Source organism: Daldinia loculata (genome assembly GCF_022478755.1).
Source record: "Daldinia loculata strain CBS 113971 unplaced genomic scaffold F4817scaffold_5, whole genome shotgun sequence".
NCBI lineage: Eukaryota > Fungi > Ascomycota > Sordariomycetes > Xylariales > Hypoxylaceae > Daldinia > Daldinia loculata.
In genome coordinates, this window is record NW_026054859.1 from 92,347 (window position 1) to 108,594 (window position 16,248).

The window sequence follows — 16,248 nt, forward strand, 5'->3', positions numbered from 1 at the left end:
GGGGAAAAACCGTCGAACACGCCTTCTTATAACGGAGATGGAATTACCTTCAGCGCCCGGCAATGTCCAAGGAAAAACCTGAGTCGGACCATTTTTGGTTTGACCACAGTGGGATTCGAACCCACTTGTGTTGCGGCCCGTAGGCACGGACCAACACACATCCAGGCGTTAAACCACTACGCCATGTGGGAACATCTTTCAGGGGAGCGGTTCGGTAAAGTGACAATTCCTCAAGCTTCACCAATCCAATTGCGGGGGACCCTTGTCGATGTCACGTTATGATGGAAAGATCGAATTCGATACCTACCTATCTATGTATAATTATGAAATTTCATTCTTCGCCTCATGGCTCCTCGAAGCCGGAGTTTTTAGGACTTGCAAGAAGGCTCGGTTGGACGTGTTTATATTACATATCTCTCGGACTAACTAATAAAACTTCGAGTCTGTAAGTCGTACTTATCTCCTTTGGTTAAATGGGAAATCCGATTTGGGGTAAGAGACAGTCTCAAGACGCAACTTGAAGAAAGCAGCTTCTTGTAGACTTTAACAATATGCTAGGAAAGGTCGTTGTGTCGTTTAAAGGCTTTTCTGTCAACTTGCTCCCTATCTAGTCTCTAAACCCTCTGCTATACCAATACATCAAAAGGTAGGTTCGCTAACATGAAGTTTATAGATGACAATTCACAAGCCATCGTCATGAGCTTATAGAGCCAAACAAAACTCGTTAGAGTTGTACATATCTAAGTTTGAAGCAAATTTGCAAAAAAAGAAAAGAAAAAAAAAAAGAAAATGCCGTTCAGTGAAACCGCCCCAGAATGGTGGCCCTTCTCAGCCGGCACCACAGCCATCGTCGCCGCCATCACCGTCTACCTCATCGCACACCAACTATCATCGCGGAAGCTCGATCCGCGCGAACCCCCAATCATCGCGCCCGCCATCCCCCTGATCGGCCACCTGCTAGGCATGGCGCTGCTAGGCGGGCGATACATCAAGAACCTCGGCATCCGCAACCAGCAGCTGCCCATCTTCACCCTGCCCGTGCCCAGATCGCGCATCTACGTTGTCACGGACCCGTCCCTCGCAGCCGCCGTCCAGCGCGCGTCCAGGGCCCTATCTTTCAACCCCGTCGTGCCCGAGGTCACCCAGCGCGTGCTCGGCCTCGACGACGCCGCCGTCGAGATCACCCGCAAGAACCTCGATCCCGGCCCTGGCGGCGAGCGCGGCTTTCTGCCCGACATCCAGGACATGGTTTCCGTCTGGCTTGGCCCCGGTGATTACCTGAGCGAGTTGAGCTTAGACGCCGCCGCGGAGATGAAAAACGAGATTGCGGCGTTTGCATCATCTCCCTCCTTAAGCCATGGCGCCACGGATCTGCTCTCCTGGGTGCGCCACCTCGTCACCTTATCAACGGCACGATACCTCTACGGACCGGAGAACCCCATCGCGCTGGACCCCGCGCTCGAGGGGTCCTTCTGGGACTTCGATCACGGGCTGGGCTCGCTGCTCATGAACATCGTGCCATCCGTCACCGCGCGCCGGGCCTACACAGGCCGAGAGAAGCTATCCGCAGCGTTACTCACGTATCTCGAGGCGGGGCGGCACAAATCCTCCGGGTCCAAGATCGTCCAGAAGCGCGTGGACATTGCGCTCAAGCACGGCTGGGCGATGCCCGCCATCGCGCGCGAGGAGCTCTCCTTCCTCTTCGCCGGCATCGTCAACGCAACCACCTCGACGTTCTGGATCCTGCTGCACCTATACGCAGACCCGGCGCTCCTCGCCACCGCGCGCCAGGAACTCGAGTCCGTCCTCTCAGCGCGCACTAACAAGCCAAGCTACAACCTACGCGTCACCGATCTCCGGGACGGGTGCCCCGTCCTCGTGGCCGTGTACCGCGAGTGTCTGCGCCTCGGATCGGACACGTACTCGACGCGCGTAGTAAAGGAGGACCACCTCCTCGCGAACCGGTACTTCCTGAAGAAGAACGCAGTCGTGCAGATCGCGGGCGGCGTGATCCACGCGGACCAGAGGATCTGGGGCGCTGACGTCTTCAATTTCAACCCCGGGCGGTTCCTCGACAAGACCAACAGCAACTCCGATGCCGAGGCTCTGAGCCCCGAAGCCAGTTCCAAGCCCCGGCAGAAGCAGAGCAACGCGTTTCATCCGGCGGCGTTTCGCGCCTTCGGCGGGGGCAAGACGTTGTGTCCCGGCCGCCACTTTGCTATGAATGAGATCCTGGCTTTCGTTGCATTAGTGGTGCTGCAGTTCGATATGAAGCCTGGTCGTGGCGGGAAGATTGAGGTGCCACCGAAGAACGACGGTGTTCTACCTGTACATATCCTGGAGCCAGTCCGTCCTGTCGAGGTCGTGATCTCGAAGCGCGAGGATGGATTCGCGCAGGACGGGTTGGATGTTGAATTTACTATGTGATAGCTGGGAGAGTTATTGCCCTTATACTTGGGAAGGGTTTCTAATATGTCTATACGATGGTTATGGTGATGAGTATAAATGGGTTATATGAGAAATGTTTCTACTGGGAACAGGGCTACATTGGCAAGGACTTAATACTAGGTAGTGTAAGAACGTGAGAACATGTATATAATTAGTTAACTAATCTATATATCTATGAGATTAGGTTCTATATATGTATATTACTGTTGTCATTCCCAAGCGGGAGACAAGGAAATCTTTTTATGACCTAATCTACTTCTATGCGCTCTAGGCACAGCGCTGCAACCATTCATCTAAACGGTGTCGTTTCCGCCAGATAGCGCGTTCCGGGTGTCCGCGGTCACGTTCAGTCAAGTCCCTGAAAAACTGGCGGTACATAGGAGGCACGCGTTGTGACTGCGAGACATCGTCTACCGCGAATCCAGAGCCAGTCTCAATAAAAGCCACACTATCAACTTGTCGCACGTACGCGAGGTCCTTCTCAGGCCCGAAGCTAGGTCGTGTTGCGGGCCGCGTGCTGCTCTTGGGCGTGATCTCGACCAGCATCCCCGAGAGCCCTGCGAATAGCGTTTGCGAGTCGTCTGAGGGCGATGCAAGCGTGTAGATGGGAGAGGTATCACTGGCGGAGGCCGGGAGCCATGTGTTGAAGTTCGGTCTGTAGTAATCGTGTTTTGAGAGTTCATGCCAGCGACACCGTTTACCGGTCATGTAGTCGCACGCAATGCGATCATCTGAGAAAGACGGTTCTGCTACAATGGTCGGGGGTCGGGGTGCTGGATAGGGCTCGTCGTTCCCGCAGGGGAGAGCCTCGGTGTGATAGTAGCCCTTAGGCCAGCGATAGTCGAATACCTTCAGCACAGGGGAATAAGCACTACCTGCGACGAAGCGCTCGAGACCCCGCGAGAGCAGAGCGTTGATCGGGGTCGAGAGATCGAAGTTGTCTTGAAATATTTGGTCTACCGGAGATGGTGTGCGGAGATCTTGGAGACGGATCGTGCCGTCGTCCCACGAACTGAGCACGGTATTTCCGTTGCCATTGCCGAGTGAGCTTGTATCTACGGGTAAGATTGCCCTAACTGTTCTGAGCTTATAGTCATTGGTAGTATCATGGTCATTGCTTGCCTTCGCAGCGAAAGATATGTCAACCCCCGTTGGTGTGTATTTTAGATACTGAAGTGGCTTATAACCTTTATTCAGGCCTACCGCCAGTGTGTCTCCATTCACGAATTTAATGGACCGGATAAACTCGAAAGCTCCCGACTGCGAATCGTCCTTTAATACCAGAGCGTCGTCCGCCCAGACGTATGGCGTGGCACCTGTTTCTAAGCCATCCTCGGCATTTGCATTGTGAACAGGTTGCTTATCATGGTTAAGAGAGTATGTTAGGATACTCTGCTTGGTCGCTGCTGCGAGTGTACCTTGCTTATAGTTGACATCCAGGGACTGGATATCGGCCTGGCGGATAGTTTCGGTATCGACTTCGGAAGATAGTCTAGAGGAAGCTCGGAAATTTAAAAGCGTGTCCCCAAAATTTGAAGCACCCATCGACAACAAGTGGAGGTGACCACTGGCCCTGCCTACCAACACTTGGGATTCGTCTTCTTGGCCATAATTGTATCTGCTATCCTTTAGGATGGATACACAAGTGACGTCGTCCTTGCCTGAACGGTACCCAGCTGTAGCGCCTCTGCTACTGAACCACTCATCATTGGAAGCTTTGGACCCTCGTGTATGGCGCAGCAAACCAAAGATGTCCTCGCCGGCACCCCAGAATACAAGGTCTTGAGCATCCTTGCCTTTTCGTTGATGATGGGCATCAACTATGATATTGCTAGGGATAGACTGAGAGGGATTGAAGCGGTTGAAGGCGCGTCCGCGATGCTTCACGACGGGTTTGAGGGCACTAACAGCTAAGGCACGCCTATCCCAATCTCTCGACTGTGAAGTTAGCGAATAGGCACGTTCCCGCCATTCATCCACGGACGAAATTTCAGAGAGTTTGAATGTGTTGAAGCGTGATGTAACGAATATACGCCAGCCACTCTCAGTAACAAGATGATGCAAGCCTTTACAAGATGCCGCTAAATTGGCAACACTCTTTGCCGTATCCAAGTAGGTGAGCACAATGTAGAAAATATCGGCAGGTAATGTTGTGAGGCTTGGGGCCTCGTCGGAGATTCTAAGGAACTCCATGAAAATTGAAGTTTGTATGTGGTTTATAAAAAGCAAGAAAAGGTTATGTACCTAGGTATGCTAAGGTGAGCTGAAGTCTAGTGTAAGTTGAATAATATGTGTAATTGCTTATTTATGTTATCGATAAAAGCTGTGAGATCTGATGAAGTCTACTTATATATGACGTAGGCTTGTGGCAACTCTTGTTCATATGAAGAAATAATTGCAATGTAGATTAATGAGAAACTATGTCGCATTAAATAGAGTGAATGTGTTCAAGATATTTCATATACAAATAAGTTAGAGAATTATTAAAGGGAATTTTAGTTCGAATAGTGAATGAGTCAAAGGCTTTGACTCAGAAGTAAAAGCCAACCTCCATTTTATAGCAGCCAATCATTCATACCTGTCATTATTATCTATCCCTGTAGCGTCATTGTTTTAACCAGGCTATTATTTATTACCTTCCAATCAAGACTTGGATAATCTAAAAATTAATTCAATATGGTGACTTATATGTTGAAGTAATGATTTCTTTTCCTTGGTCTTCTGGCATGTAGCATGAAATACGATCTATAAGATTTTCGCTAAGTGCAACGTTATCGTAGATACTCAAACCCCGGTTAAATTAAAATATTGTATTAAACACTGCCGATGCAACGAGCGGGGGCCAACTTCGATCCATAGTATCGCTCCTCATAGTAGAAACTCGGGAGATATACACTTCACAAGCAATAAGAAAATGCTATACATATTAATTTCTTGAATATACTTGCTACATCTCTTATTTTTGATATTTTGTAAATAATTAACTACGTAAAAAGAATACCACCCCCTATCATGGCTATATCTAACATTCCCGACCTCTATATACCAGCTACACTCACCATCACAGCTATTTTAATCTACAAATACGTCTTATATCCCACCATCTTCTCGCCTCTCTCCAAAATCCCATCCCCTCACTGGTCATGCTCCGTCTCGCCGGCCTGGATCCTATGGGTTCGGTTCAACAGCCGTGAGAACCGGACTCTACACGCCATCCACCGGGAACATGGCCCCGTCGTGCGCGTCGGCCCTAACGAGCTGAGCGTCAACAGCGTCGACGCCGTCAAGACTATCTACCAGGGCGGCTTCGATAAGCACGAGTGGTACTCGCTCTTTGACAACTACGGGTATCTATTCATCTTACCTAACTAACCCTTCCCTTCTCTTACATATATCCCCCCTATTTTCTTTACTTCTCACAGCGAATAAGTAACGCTAAACTATATATACAGCGTCCCATGTATGTTCTCCTCCGCGCACGCAAAACACCACTCCCTGCGCAAGAGAATGGTGTCCCACGTATACTCCAAGTCGTACATCAACGCCTCGCCGGCCCTCGCCGCGCAGGCCGACATCATCATCAACTCCCACTTACTACCGCTTATCCAGGAATCCGTCTCGGCTTCTCAGCAACCGCATGGCATCGACGTGCACTCGTTATTCTGCGCTGCCGCCATGGACTTCATCTCGGCGTACTGCTTCGGCGCCCGGCGGAGCGCTGACTTCATCCGCCGTAAATCCTATCGTGACCACTGGCTCTCGCTGTATACTACTCGAAAGGGCTACGGCTTCTTCGCCCAGGAGATCCCGCGGCTCTCGAGAGTTCTGGGTGCCCTCGGTCTCGATCCTACGCCCGCTTGGGTTCATGCTACGAATAGGGAGCTTGAGGCGTGGTGTAAGGAGTTAAGCGATGCCACGGTGCGCTTTCTAGAGAATGAAGGAGTGGGTGAGGAGTCTGCTGTTAACACGGCTGATGATCCGGTCGTTGTGCGCGCTCTGCTTACTGGTATCGAGAAGGAGTATGAGACGAGTGGCGCGGCATCGCTGCTGTACACGACTGCCAGTATGTAACATGGATGATCCCCCTTTTACCCCTGGAAGCCTCACCCAAACAAACAATTGCCTACTAACCCACCACCAAAGTCCAACAACGCGACCTCTCAATCGCCTCCGAGATCCTAGACCACGTCCTAGCCGGACAAGAAACCACCGGCGTCGCACTAACATACCTCTCCTACCACCTATCCCAATCCCCCGACCTCCAGCGCGACCTACGCTCCGAACTCCTCACCCTAAACCCCAGCCCCCAAATCGGCCACGACGGCAAGGCACAGCTCCCAGACTCGAAACAACTCGACAACCTACCCCTTCTACACGCCGTAGTCACGGAAACAATCCGCCGGTACGCCCCCGCCGGCGGTCCGGAGCCGCGCGTCACGCCTCCGCCGTCCTGCCGCATCGGACCGTACGAGGTCCCCGGCGGTATTCGCGTCTCCGCTTCGGCGTATAACCTGCACCGCGACGAAGCCGCGTTTCCCGATCCAGAGACATGGGACCACACGCGGTGGCTTCGCGCAACAGACCCTAGAGAAGACAACCACGAAAAGAAGGATGTAAACCGGCATTTCTGGGGCTTCTCGAGCGGCGGGAGGATGTGTCTGGGATCGAACTTTGCCATGCACGGTCTGTAACCCCCTTCTTCTCCTCGCTGAACCCTAATATTTTAGATTCCCTCTATTTCATGCATTTATCTGTTTTCAACGGCTAGCTACCTAGGTACCTAGCTAACATGAACACTCGTCAACACCATACAGACATAAAACTCCTGATCGCAGCCATCTACACCAACTACACCAGCCACATTGTCGACGACAACGGTATAGAACAGACTGACGCCTATACGGGACACCCGAAGAGTAATTCGTTATATCTGCGCTACGAGAGAGTTGTGGCGGAGTAGGGTGCGTTTAGTTTAACTCGCATCCCATATACCACTACTATATTATGTTATGTTACGTACACAGAATAGCTCCGAATTTAGCAGATATAGGTTGGGCGGTTATATCATACACCCTATGGAGATATTACACAACTCGAAGCTGTCGAAATTGAATATAAAGAATGTATATAAATTAGCTATTGACTCTTAATGTAACTAACAAGATTGTAAATGCCACCAAGCTGATATTTAAGAATTTGAGGCCGACCATCAAATAGAGTATAATGGTATCTACTAACCTTACATCTAACATCATGAAATGAGAACATACATCACGGAATGAGAGTCAGACTTCGAGATTAGCAAGTTTTATGCTGGCTACCTAGATACTTTATTATGCTACACGAATACAATGATCTTCCGCTGTCGTCCCTATGACACCAGAAATTCCGAACATCATGATTCTCGATTACGGGCCGGTTTAATTGACCCTTCCCCTAACCTATGCTTAGGCTAAGCCTTGCACATTGCTAGTCCTATCGAAGAACTATCTATCTACTATAGGGTACTGTCATTCTTCATACGAAATGGGTGCTCATGTTATCTGTTTCATTCCTTCTTATACTATTGCGGCTTCGAGGTTTCTTACTAGCCTGCCATCACGGTTGAGTAATGCGACCAGGCGAGGTCCCTGGAATGCTTCAGCAAGACGTCCTCCGTCAGAGGCAGGTGCAAAATGCGCTCGTGTTCCATCTAATTCACGACGTTAATAATATATCCAATGGGTTTGGGTTTAGAAATGACTTACCTCTCCTGCCTTTGCCATACCTGCGACCACCTTTGCTACTTCAGCCGCCATGTCTGTCAAAGCTGCATATTCTGTAATACCGGCTTCGGGGGTATTTCCGTGCATGGCCGGTAGTCCTTCGAGTAGAGCATTGACCAAAACAGGGGACGGATTCTCGGCTCGTCGTTGACAACCGATCAATTGAAGGAACGCCTTATATATTTCGCCACCGACGTTCCAGTCGGGTACCTGTGAATGGTGGCCTTCGAACTGTTGCAGTATGTCGGCTAGGGTGTCATAGTCACGCTCGATAATAGTGGCCGGAGCAACCTCTTTAATAAAAGTGCGATGAGCTTCAGCCCACGACTCTGCACGAAGAAGGCATTGAACTTCGGCGCTTGCGTCTTTCTTGACGCTCCGCGCGAATAGTGCCTTCGAGTGCCAAATCCACTGTCTTGGAACCTTGAAGTCTGCTGTGAGTTTTTTGAAATTGTTCGAGTCTTCGTTCCCGATCAGTCCAGCGTGCCTACATAAGTGGTCCTGAATCGCTTTGCATCGAGCCTCGGGATTTGTAAGATGTAGTAGAACGAAGGTTGCTTCAAGCCAGCTACCCTCGTTCGTCAATTGCGATGCAAAAGAGATAGTGACAGCGTCAGTCTTTTCAACGGCGTTCTTCCCGAACGAGACACGTCCAGTAGAAGTCAACGCTTGTCCCAACTGCCAGCATAGTCGGAAGTCAAGAGGGGATAATTGAGAATTTTCCGGTCGCAATATCGCTTCCAAATCTACTTGGGTGTCGGAGTATAATCGCAATAATCCCCAAAGCAGATCCTCTCGTCGATCCTCATCTGGATCATTCCAGATGCCCCTGATGCCATGCTCGATGAACCATGTAGTAGGTGGTAATTCCCTATCTTGTTCCACATCTTCCTTATACTTTTCCACCGCATCCGCAATGCTATCTTCCGTTGAGGTCGCGTACCAAAGCCTTAGTCCAAAGGCTTGTTGCCAATTGAGACCAAATCTCTTCGAGATTAGGAACGACTCTGTACGATTTTCCAATGCCCCTTTAGTTCCTTCACAAGCACAAACATTGCCACTGAGCATTTCGTAAAGCGCGCGGATCGGTTGCGAGAATTCGGATAGCACATTTGCGTCTTGCCACTCCTTCATCTGTTCTTTTATATCCTTCTTAACATCGTTGGCACCAATGAGAGAAATCAAAGTAGCTAGGCGGAAATTTTTGCCATCAAGGAGATGTTTGCAAGCCTCTGCGATTCGGTGACCAGACAAAGAAGCCAGGGCTTTTTCTTCGCTTGATCCAGCCATCGCGGCCGTCTTGTTCGTCTGATCTTCTACCATACGTTCCCAAAAGCGTGATAGATTTTCCCGGCGAAGCTTCTCCGGCGCATCAGGGTCAGTTTGAAGGTCTGTGGGAATCTTAATGCTATCGAAAAGTACGCTAGCAAGCTCCCATACGAGTTTCTCGTGCTCCTCGGCTGAATTCTTGGCATTGCCCCCAACAGAAAAGTCCTTTAGTACTGTCTTTGGGTTCAATCTAACAGTTGGTACGCCGTCAATAAGTTGAACTTGTGCTAATTTGGTGTGCGCATCAATGGTTCTGGCTGACATCTGAATACGTTATATTAGCAATCATTTAGAGTACTGGAGTTTTTCAACATACCTCATTCGTGAATTTGGCAATTCGTATGTCCTGTGATTCCGATACGATACCACCTTTTAATACAGTCATGAGTCCATTCTTTTCAGATAAACGACTTGATCTTCCAAATGCCGAGCTACTAGGAGTCGTAGAAAATACAAGCGTGCCATTTGGGCCCCAGGTAGGTCGTATGGTGTCGTGCCAAATTCGGTCTTTTTCGTCCATCTCACTTTCATCGAGATGTTTAGTGAGTCGTTTGTATGGCCACTATAATTCAAATTAGCAAATACAATTCCAAACTAGCATTTAGTAACCCGAATAATTACTTTTGAGCGCGATGAAAGGGGCGGCGACAAAATATGGTACTAACCTTGACACCGTTTGGGCGAACAGATGCTTGCAGATTTTCAGCGGGGGTTTTGGCCTTTTCAAACAATGAGTTCATCAAATCGATACTCGTTGCAAATCCCCGACTATCCGGTACGATGCGTTTCTTTGTAGGAGATGCCTCGCGAGGGGCCTCATCTAGCGCACGGTAGTGATCGGTTTCGTTGATTGTTTTTAAGAGCGCCCTATCCCGCTTCTTTGGGCTAATCGTCTTGCTGAGCATGTCCATCCAGTCATCTCCGGACGAGACCTGAACTTTCATCGGTGTTGCCGAGCCTTTTATTGCCCGCATCCGGGCTCTCATGATACCGGCAGGGGTCTCTGGCACAGTGTCGAACTGCGACCCGTCGAACGAGTTGTCGTCACGCTCCGCGGCAAGATGCTGCCCGAGGGAAGCACTCGCATCTTCGTGTGCCTCGGACGTCGCATATTCATCGTCCATGTCGTCTTGATCCATAGGGATAAGAGCATTGGACGTAGAACCCACGGAGCGATTACCTAAAAAAGACGGTTGGGGTCTAGCAACTGCCGCCATTTCCGCCTCGTCTTCGACGTAAGAATCATGATCGGGATCAAAAGCACCTGGTGGTGCGGGATGGCTTCGTTTATCCCTCAAAATGTCACTCACATCGGACGCGGCGTCATCAAGAGCAGGAGCCGGCGATGGCGATTGGGCCCCTTTTAATGGGTAAGCCAATGTGCTAGCGGACGGCTTGGCTTCACCCTCTTCGTCCTCATCGGACTCGTCCAGGCCGTACGTAGTGAAGTGTTCCACTGAAAAAGTCCATTCGCCTGTTTCCAGATTGTAGTTCTCAAGCTTAGTATCCGGGATTCTCTTTAAGCGTTCGATATGCCTCGTCAGTGAAATAGGCTTTCCTTTCCGAGAAGAACGAGGCCACGAATGCTCAAGGTTAATCAACGCGGGAACGTTCAAGCCCTTGCCAACAGGTGGCTTTTTGGCAGCATTGGGGTACACGGTTGCGGACCGCGTCTCGAGGATGACGATGGTGTCGAATATATTGTCAATATCGACTGAAGTCAGGTCAACAGGCACCCTGAACTTGACATAGCCAACGTTCTGACGTCCAACAGTGAAGTTGGGAACTTTTTGGCGCTGAACCCTATTCATGAGTTGAATTTCCTCCTTAGTTGGTTTCATCCAATAATTACCAGGTTCTCCATCAGAGGGGGCTGTCGCTGGACTACGGCCCTCAGGCGAGACGGCTTCCTCTTCATGTACTACCGCTAGCTCGTTACCCTTCACCTGCTCCATTTCGGGGACAGAACTTGACTTGGAGCCGTTAACTCCATTCGTGCTTTTCGGTCGAACATAGCCCAACTGTTCTGCGCTCGGAGTGGAGGTATTTGATCCATGCGCAGCTTCTCCATCTTCAATGGCATCAACATTGCTAGTATCAAAGCTGACTCGTTTGGTTAGCTTTCGAGAACTGTTGGGGGTCTCGGGCAAACTCTTGTCTTTTGTAGGAGTTGAAAATAAATCACTGCGTAAATCCTTATTGATAACAAGTTTTTTGACGCTGCCACCACCATACATCCTTGATCCAGAGCTAGCAGAGAATGCACCAGGGGCCAACAGGCTATCCTCAATATTGAAATTCCGTCGAAGACTGTTCGACGAGACACTCTTAGCGAGGGAACTGCCTAGACTACGTGACAAACTGCCACCGCCTAATAGACTTTGCGCCAATGCTCCTGGGGTGCTAGATACGCTCGAGGGGCTGTTTGGAGTCCCGTAGGCGCTGTAAGAGAAGCCATACCCACGCTTCTGCGGCGTGACAAATCGAGACGCAGAGGCTGGGTTCAGCTTATAATAAGGGAGAATAGAGGGCCGCCTAGCTTGCTTGTTTTTCGACGGTGTTGCAAGCGGGCCGGGGTCAGGCACCTCATTGTTGCCTAGGTTAGCAAATAGAGACCCGTACGCTGTTGGATCATTAATGCTTGCAGTCAGAGATGGTATAGCCTGGTTACCCTGCAAACTGCCGAACAAAGAGCTACCCATCCCATTATTCAGCGGCTGCTGCTGCGCAGTCGACGTCCCGAATATGGACGAGCCCTGTTGCTGATTGGGTTGGTTTCCGAAAAAGCTACTACCGGCCGTCTGTGTGGTACTTCCGAACAGACCTGGCTTCTGCTGGGTTTGGCCAAGACTCGAGCCGAAGAGGCCGGGACCTTGTTGTGGTTGCTGCTGGTTTTGATTATTCTGACCCAATCCGCCAAACAAGCCACCTCCAGTATTGGTGTTCTGAGCTGCACCAGTGTTCCCAAATAGCCCGGAGGTGCCAGTGCCAGTAGCAGGTTTGTTGTTAAAAAGCCCACCAGACTGATTATTGGTTGCTCCAAAGCCGCCGCCAGTATTACCTGATGTGTTAAATAGACCGCCACCGGTTCCAGGAGTGGTGGCGGTGCTTCCAAACAGGCCTGTCCCAGCCGGCTTCTGTTGCGTGTTGCTAAATAGGGACGATCCGGGCTGTTGCTGATTCTGGGTCCCAAAACCACCGCCGCCACTGCCGCCACCGAACATGCCACTACTATTCTGCTGGTTCGGATTGCTGAAAAGGCCAGTTCCAGCAGTCTGATTGGCATTGTTGGTGTTACCGAAGAGACCACCACCTGGAGTAGTACTATTGTTGGTACCAAAACCACCAGTGTTGCTGCCAAAGCCACCTGTCGTATTGCTACCTGTATTGCTGAAACTGAAGCCGGGCTTCTGCTGATTATTGGCGTTCGAGAACAATGAGCTTCCAGTGTTGGCATTCGTAGATCCGAAACCAGGACCAGTATTACCAGTGTTGAACCCAGTGTTCCCAGTGCCAAATACACCACCAGATTGTGCCGGCTGGGGCGCCGCGGAACTGGCAAATAGGCCGCCTGTCGCTGCTGGCTTGTTGGCGCCAAATAGACCACCACCAGCAGCACCGGTGTTGGAACCAAAACCACTCGCGCCAGAGTTATTCTGTGCTCCAAAGCCACCAGATGACGAGGCATTACTGAATAAACCGCCGCCGGTGTTCGCCGCCGTGTTCGAGGTGCCAAACGAATTTGTTGGCTGGTTATTCGTGCCGAATGCACCAAAGCCGGAACCGACACCGAAGGTCCCAGTGCCCGAGGTGCCGCCAAAGCGACGCCCGGCTGCGTAATCAGCAAGTCTTAGCTCTTCTGCGGACCATTTTTTGTACGGATCCAGGAATAAAATATTCTGGAAAGAGTTCTGCGCAGAGCTGGCAGGACTCTCCTTTTCTACCAGGGGCTGGAAGTTCGTTAGATTACCAGTACCAGGGGGGTCGCCCACCGGACCTAGTGCTGTACTGGTGGGAGCGTTAGATGTGCTACCAAATGCGCCAAAGCCGGTCGAGGTGCCGGTATTATTAGTCGTGGTCCCACTTCCAAATATCCCAGTGCCTGCCGTGCCAGTGTTCGAGGTTCCAAAGGCCGGTTTATTATTGTTGCTTCCAAAAATGGACGCACCAGTACCGCCACCACTACCGCCACCAAAAGGGCTTGATGTTGAAGGGTTGTTTGTAGATCCGAAGCCGCCACCGAAACCACCTGAGGTCGATGTGGTAGAGGCACCGAACAAGCCGCCGCTCGAAGGTGTGCCGCCGAAAGCAGGCTTAGAACCAAACGCGCCGCCGGCATTGCTCGTCGATCCGAATGCACCTGTAGAGAAACATATTAGTATCCTAATTATAAAAAAAAATTTGCATTCAAAATAGAGTGAAAAAGGGCCAAATAATATTGGTGGCTATATGCCACTTACCGGTGTTGGTACCGAAGCTGGACGGTGTGCTCCCAGAACTGAATAAGCCACCTCCTGTATTGCCGGGAGCACCAAAGCCGCTGGTGGTAGTATTTGCGCCAAATCCTTGAGAACCCACGCCGAGTTAGTTGAGTGTTGGGGAAAGGATAGAAGGGATCAAAGGAGTAGCATGGAAGAAGCCTACCTGTTGTATTGGCCGCGCTATTGCTACCGAATCCACCGAATCCAGTAGAGGTATTGTTGGAGTTGCTGCCGAAGCCGCTACCGCCAGCACCGGTGCCGAATCCACCGAAGCCCGACATGGTGACAGTTCGATATATTAGAATGGGATTAAATCAGCTCCAGGCACGCGGCCTGCGAGATGGTGAAAGAGCGCGTCTGACGCGTGGAATCGAATTTGGGAGGAGAGACAACACTAAGTAGAAGAAGACATGGAAGGTAAATGGTCAATAGCCGAGATGACGGTCGGTTGATTCTGATGCAGAGGAGTGTCGTGGGAGTAATTAGGCGATGATGCGCAGGGTAAAAAGTATCGCGAACTAGGGTTCAACTTTTTTTTTCTGCGATCCGCGCTGCTGGGGCCTCGAGAGAATCTGATGTATGAAGATGCCTCAATTCCCCGTAGAAAAGTGAGGAATATAGACGTAAGATAAATTATGGCAAAGACTGTTGTAGAATAAGAAGTTAATGGCTACATGCGCCAGGTACGATACCTGACTAAGGAAAGAAACAAATCCGTGATCTGTAGAAGATGCGTAGATGTGACGGTTTCGCCTTGGGGGAAAGTAGTAAGGTAGAGAGAATTGACACGGTTGGGTTGCCCAGGATAAGGAGGAGGCCGGACCACCTCTGGCTCATCATTACAGAGTTTAGACTAGGTAGGTAAATAGTGGGTCCACAAGTTTGCTGCGCGAGAAGCTGTACCTGCCTGAGGCCCGTTTGCAAGTACATGCCTAGCTGGGTACATATTACCTATCGTCGTACTTTCTCACTTATATATATAGCATTGATACTTGTTTTAGGTGCTTTTTAAAGAGCACCAAGCGCACTTAGAACTTTAACAGAAGGAGGGTGTGCTTTTATTCCAAAACATTGGGCGTACAAAGTAGAAACCTACATGTACAAAGTAGAAACCAGTCACCGGTCACGCGCATGTAAAATTTACATATCACTGCCTGCCCTTGTCTGCCTACTCCTACTCGAGTTACCAAAGCCATACAATATACCTAGCAATTATTCCACCATCTCTGCATTTCATACAATATAATGTTAGGCATGCAAATGTCGAGTGGATGAATTCCCGAGACCATATTTAATGGCTTTTAGAGGCATGTAGCGATTATGTAATAGTTGGTGAGGCTAATGATAGAGAGCTTGGACCACAGCCTAACCCAGTAAAGTGAGCTTCAGGTATAATGTGGCTAGTATCACTTCCACAGTTCATTTTCGTTTTGTATATAAAGTTTTCGCATACTGTGTTAATAAGTCGCAGTTAATTTTTTTTTCTTCTTATTCTATGTATATGCGCCAACCAGGAAGCACAATTCAGAAATCATCATGACTACTCAAGATGAGTTGAAAATGAGTATAATAAAATCGACAAACCATCTCTCACCTCTCACCTCTCACTTATGGATTATATGAAGTACTTAGCGATATGTATATTTCAACACAAGACAACAACCAGTTTAATATGAATTTAGGTAGTTACATATTGTCCTTCTAAAGCGTCTATGCTGTACACATTGAATACCTAGATCGTAGTGAAGCTTCCATAAGCTAAGAGCACGCGCCGTGACCTCATTGTGTTGTGTACTGTAACCGCTAGCCCCGACTGTCTCTCGGGTGGGACAAGGCTAGCTCCGTAAGTACGACCAGGTAAGATAGTGTAGTTAAGCTTGCAGGTACCTATCAAGCGCGTCTACGTGTACCCCATTTCGTGCATCGCGTCCAGCCCCCCTGACTTACACCGGAAGAAGAAAGAAGAAGAAAAAAAAAACATCGCGAGTTAAGCTGCAGTATGCAACCACACAAAAAAAAAGGAACAGGAAATGAAGTTATAATTTTCCGACCTAATTAATACACTCAGTATAATCCATTGGCATTGGCTCTGCACTCACTACTTACATTTGCATTCGAAAATCTCTATTGTCGCGCAGCTCTTTTTTTCTTCTTTTTTTTTCTTCTCCATTTTTCCAACCGTGCGTGCGCATCCCCGGGCTCGCGTCAACGGGGACCACCTACAA

At 49.6% G+C, this 16,248-nt stretch overlaps 4 protein-coding genes across 4 annotated transcripts; 2 read left to right on the forward strand and 2 right to left on the reverse strand.

The window, feature by feature from the left end:
• Positions 1 to 789: 789 nt before the first annotated feature.
• F4817DRAFT_356304 (cytochrome P450) lies at positions 790 to 2,427 on the forward strand (the record flags this gene model as incomplete). The annotated part of the gene is made up of 1 exon (XM_049305777.1): positions 790 to 2,427. One exon carries the CDS (start codon positions 790 to 792, stop codon positions 2,425 to 2,427), a length of 1,638 nt encoding a protein of 545 aa, XP_049162583.1.
• A 144-nt stretch (positions 2,428 to 2,571) lies between these two features.
• On the reverse strand, positions 2,572 to 4,933 carry F4817DRAFT_211550 (uncharacterized protein). Its single transcript, XM_049298694.1, has one exon. The coding sequence runs from the start codon at positions 4,639 to 4,641 to the stop codon at positions 2,716 to 2,718; it is 1,926 nt and encodes a 641-aa protein (XP_049162584.1). The 5' UTR covers positions 4,642 to 4,933; the 3' UTR covers positions 2,572 to 2,715.
• Positions 4,934 to 5,321: 388 nt separating this feature from the next.
• On the forward strand, positions 5,322 to 7,625 carry F4817DRAFT_325972 (cytochrome P450). Its single transcript, XM_049301833.1, has 4 exons — positions 5,322 to 5,795; positions 5,901 to 6,511; positions 6,592 to 7,131; positions 7,263 to 7,625. Exons 1-4 carry the CDS (start codon positions 5,461 to 5,463, stop codon positions 7,406 to 7,408), a joined length of 1,632 nt encoding a protein of 543 aa, XP_049162585.1. The 5' UTR covers positions 5,322 to 5,460; the 3' UTR covers positions 7,409 to 7,625.
• A 410-nt stretch (positions 7,626 to 8,035) lies between these two features.
• On the reverse strand, positions 8,036 to 14,304 carry F4817DRAFT_312209 (nuclear protein 96-domain-containing protein; the record flags this gene model as incomplete). Its single annotated transcript, XM_049300100.1, has 6 exons — positions 8,036 to 8,140; positions 8,196 to 9,806; positions 9,859 to 10,104; positions 10,208 to 13,902; positions 14,003 to 14,107; positions 14,187 to 14,304. 6 exons carry the CDS (start codon positions 14,302 to 14,304, stop codon positions 8,036 to 8,038), a joined length of 5,880 nt encoding a protein of 1,959 aa, XP_049162586.1.
• Between the last annotated feature and the right edge of the window lie 1,944 nt (positions 14,305 to 16,248).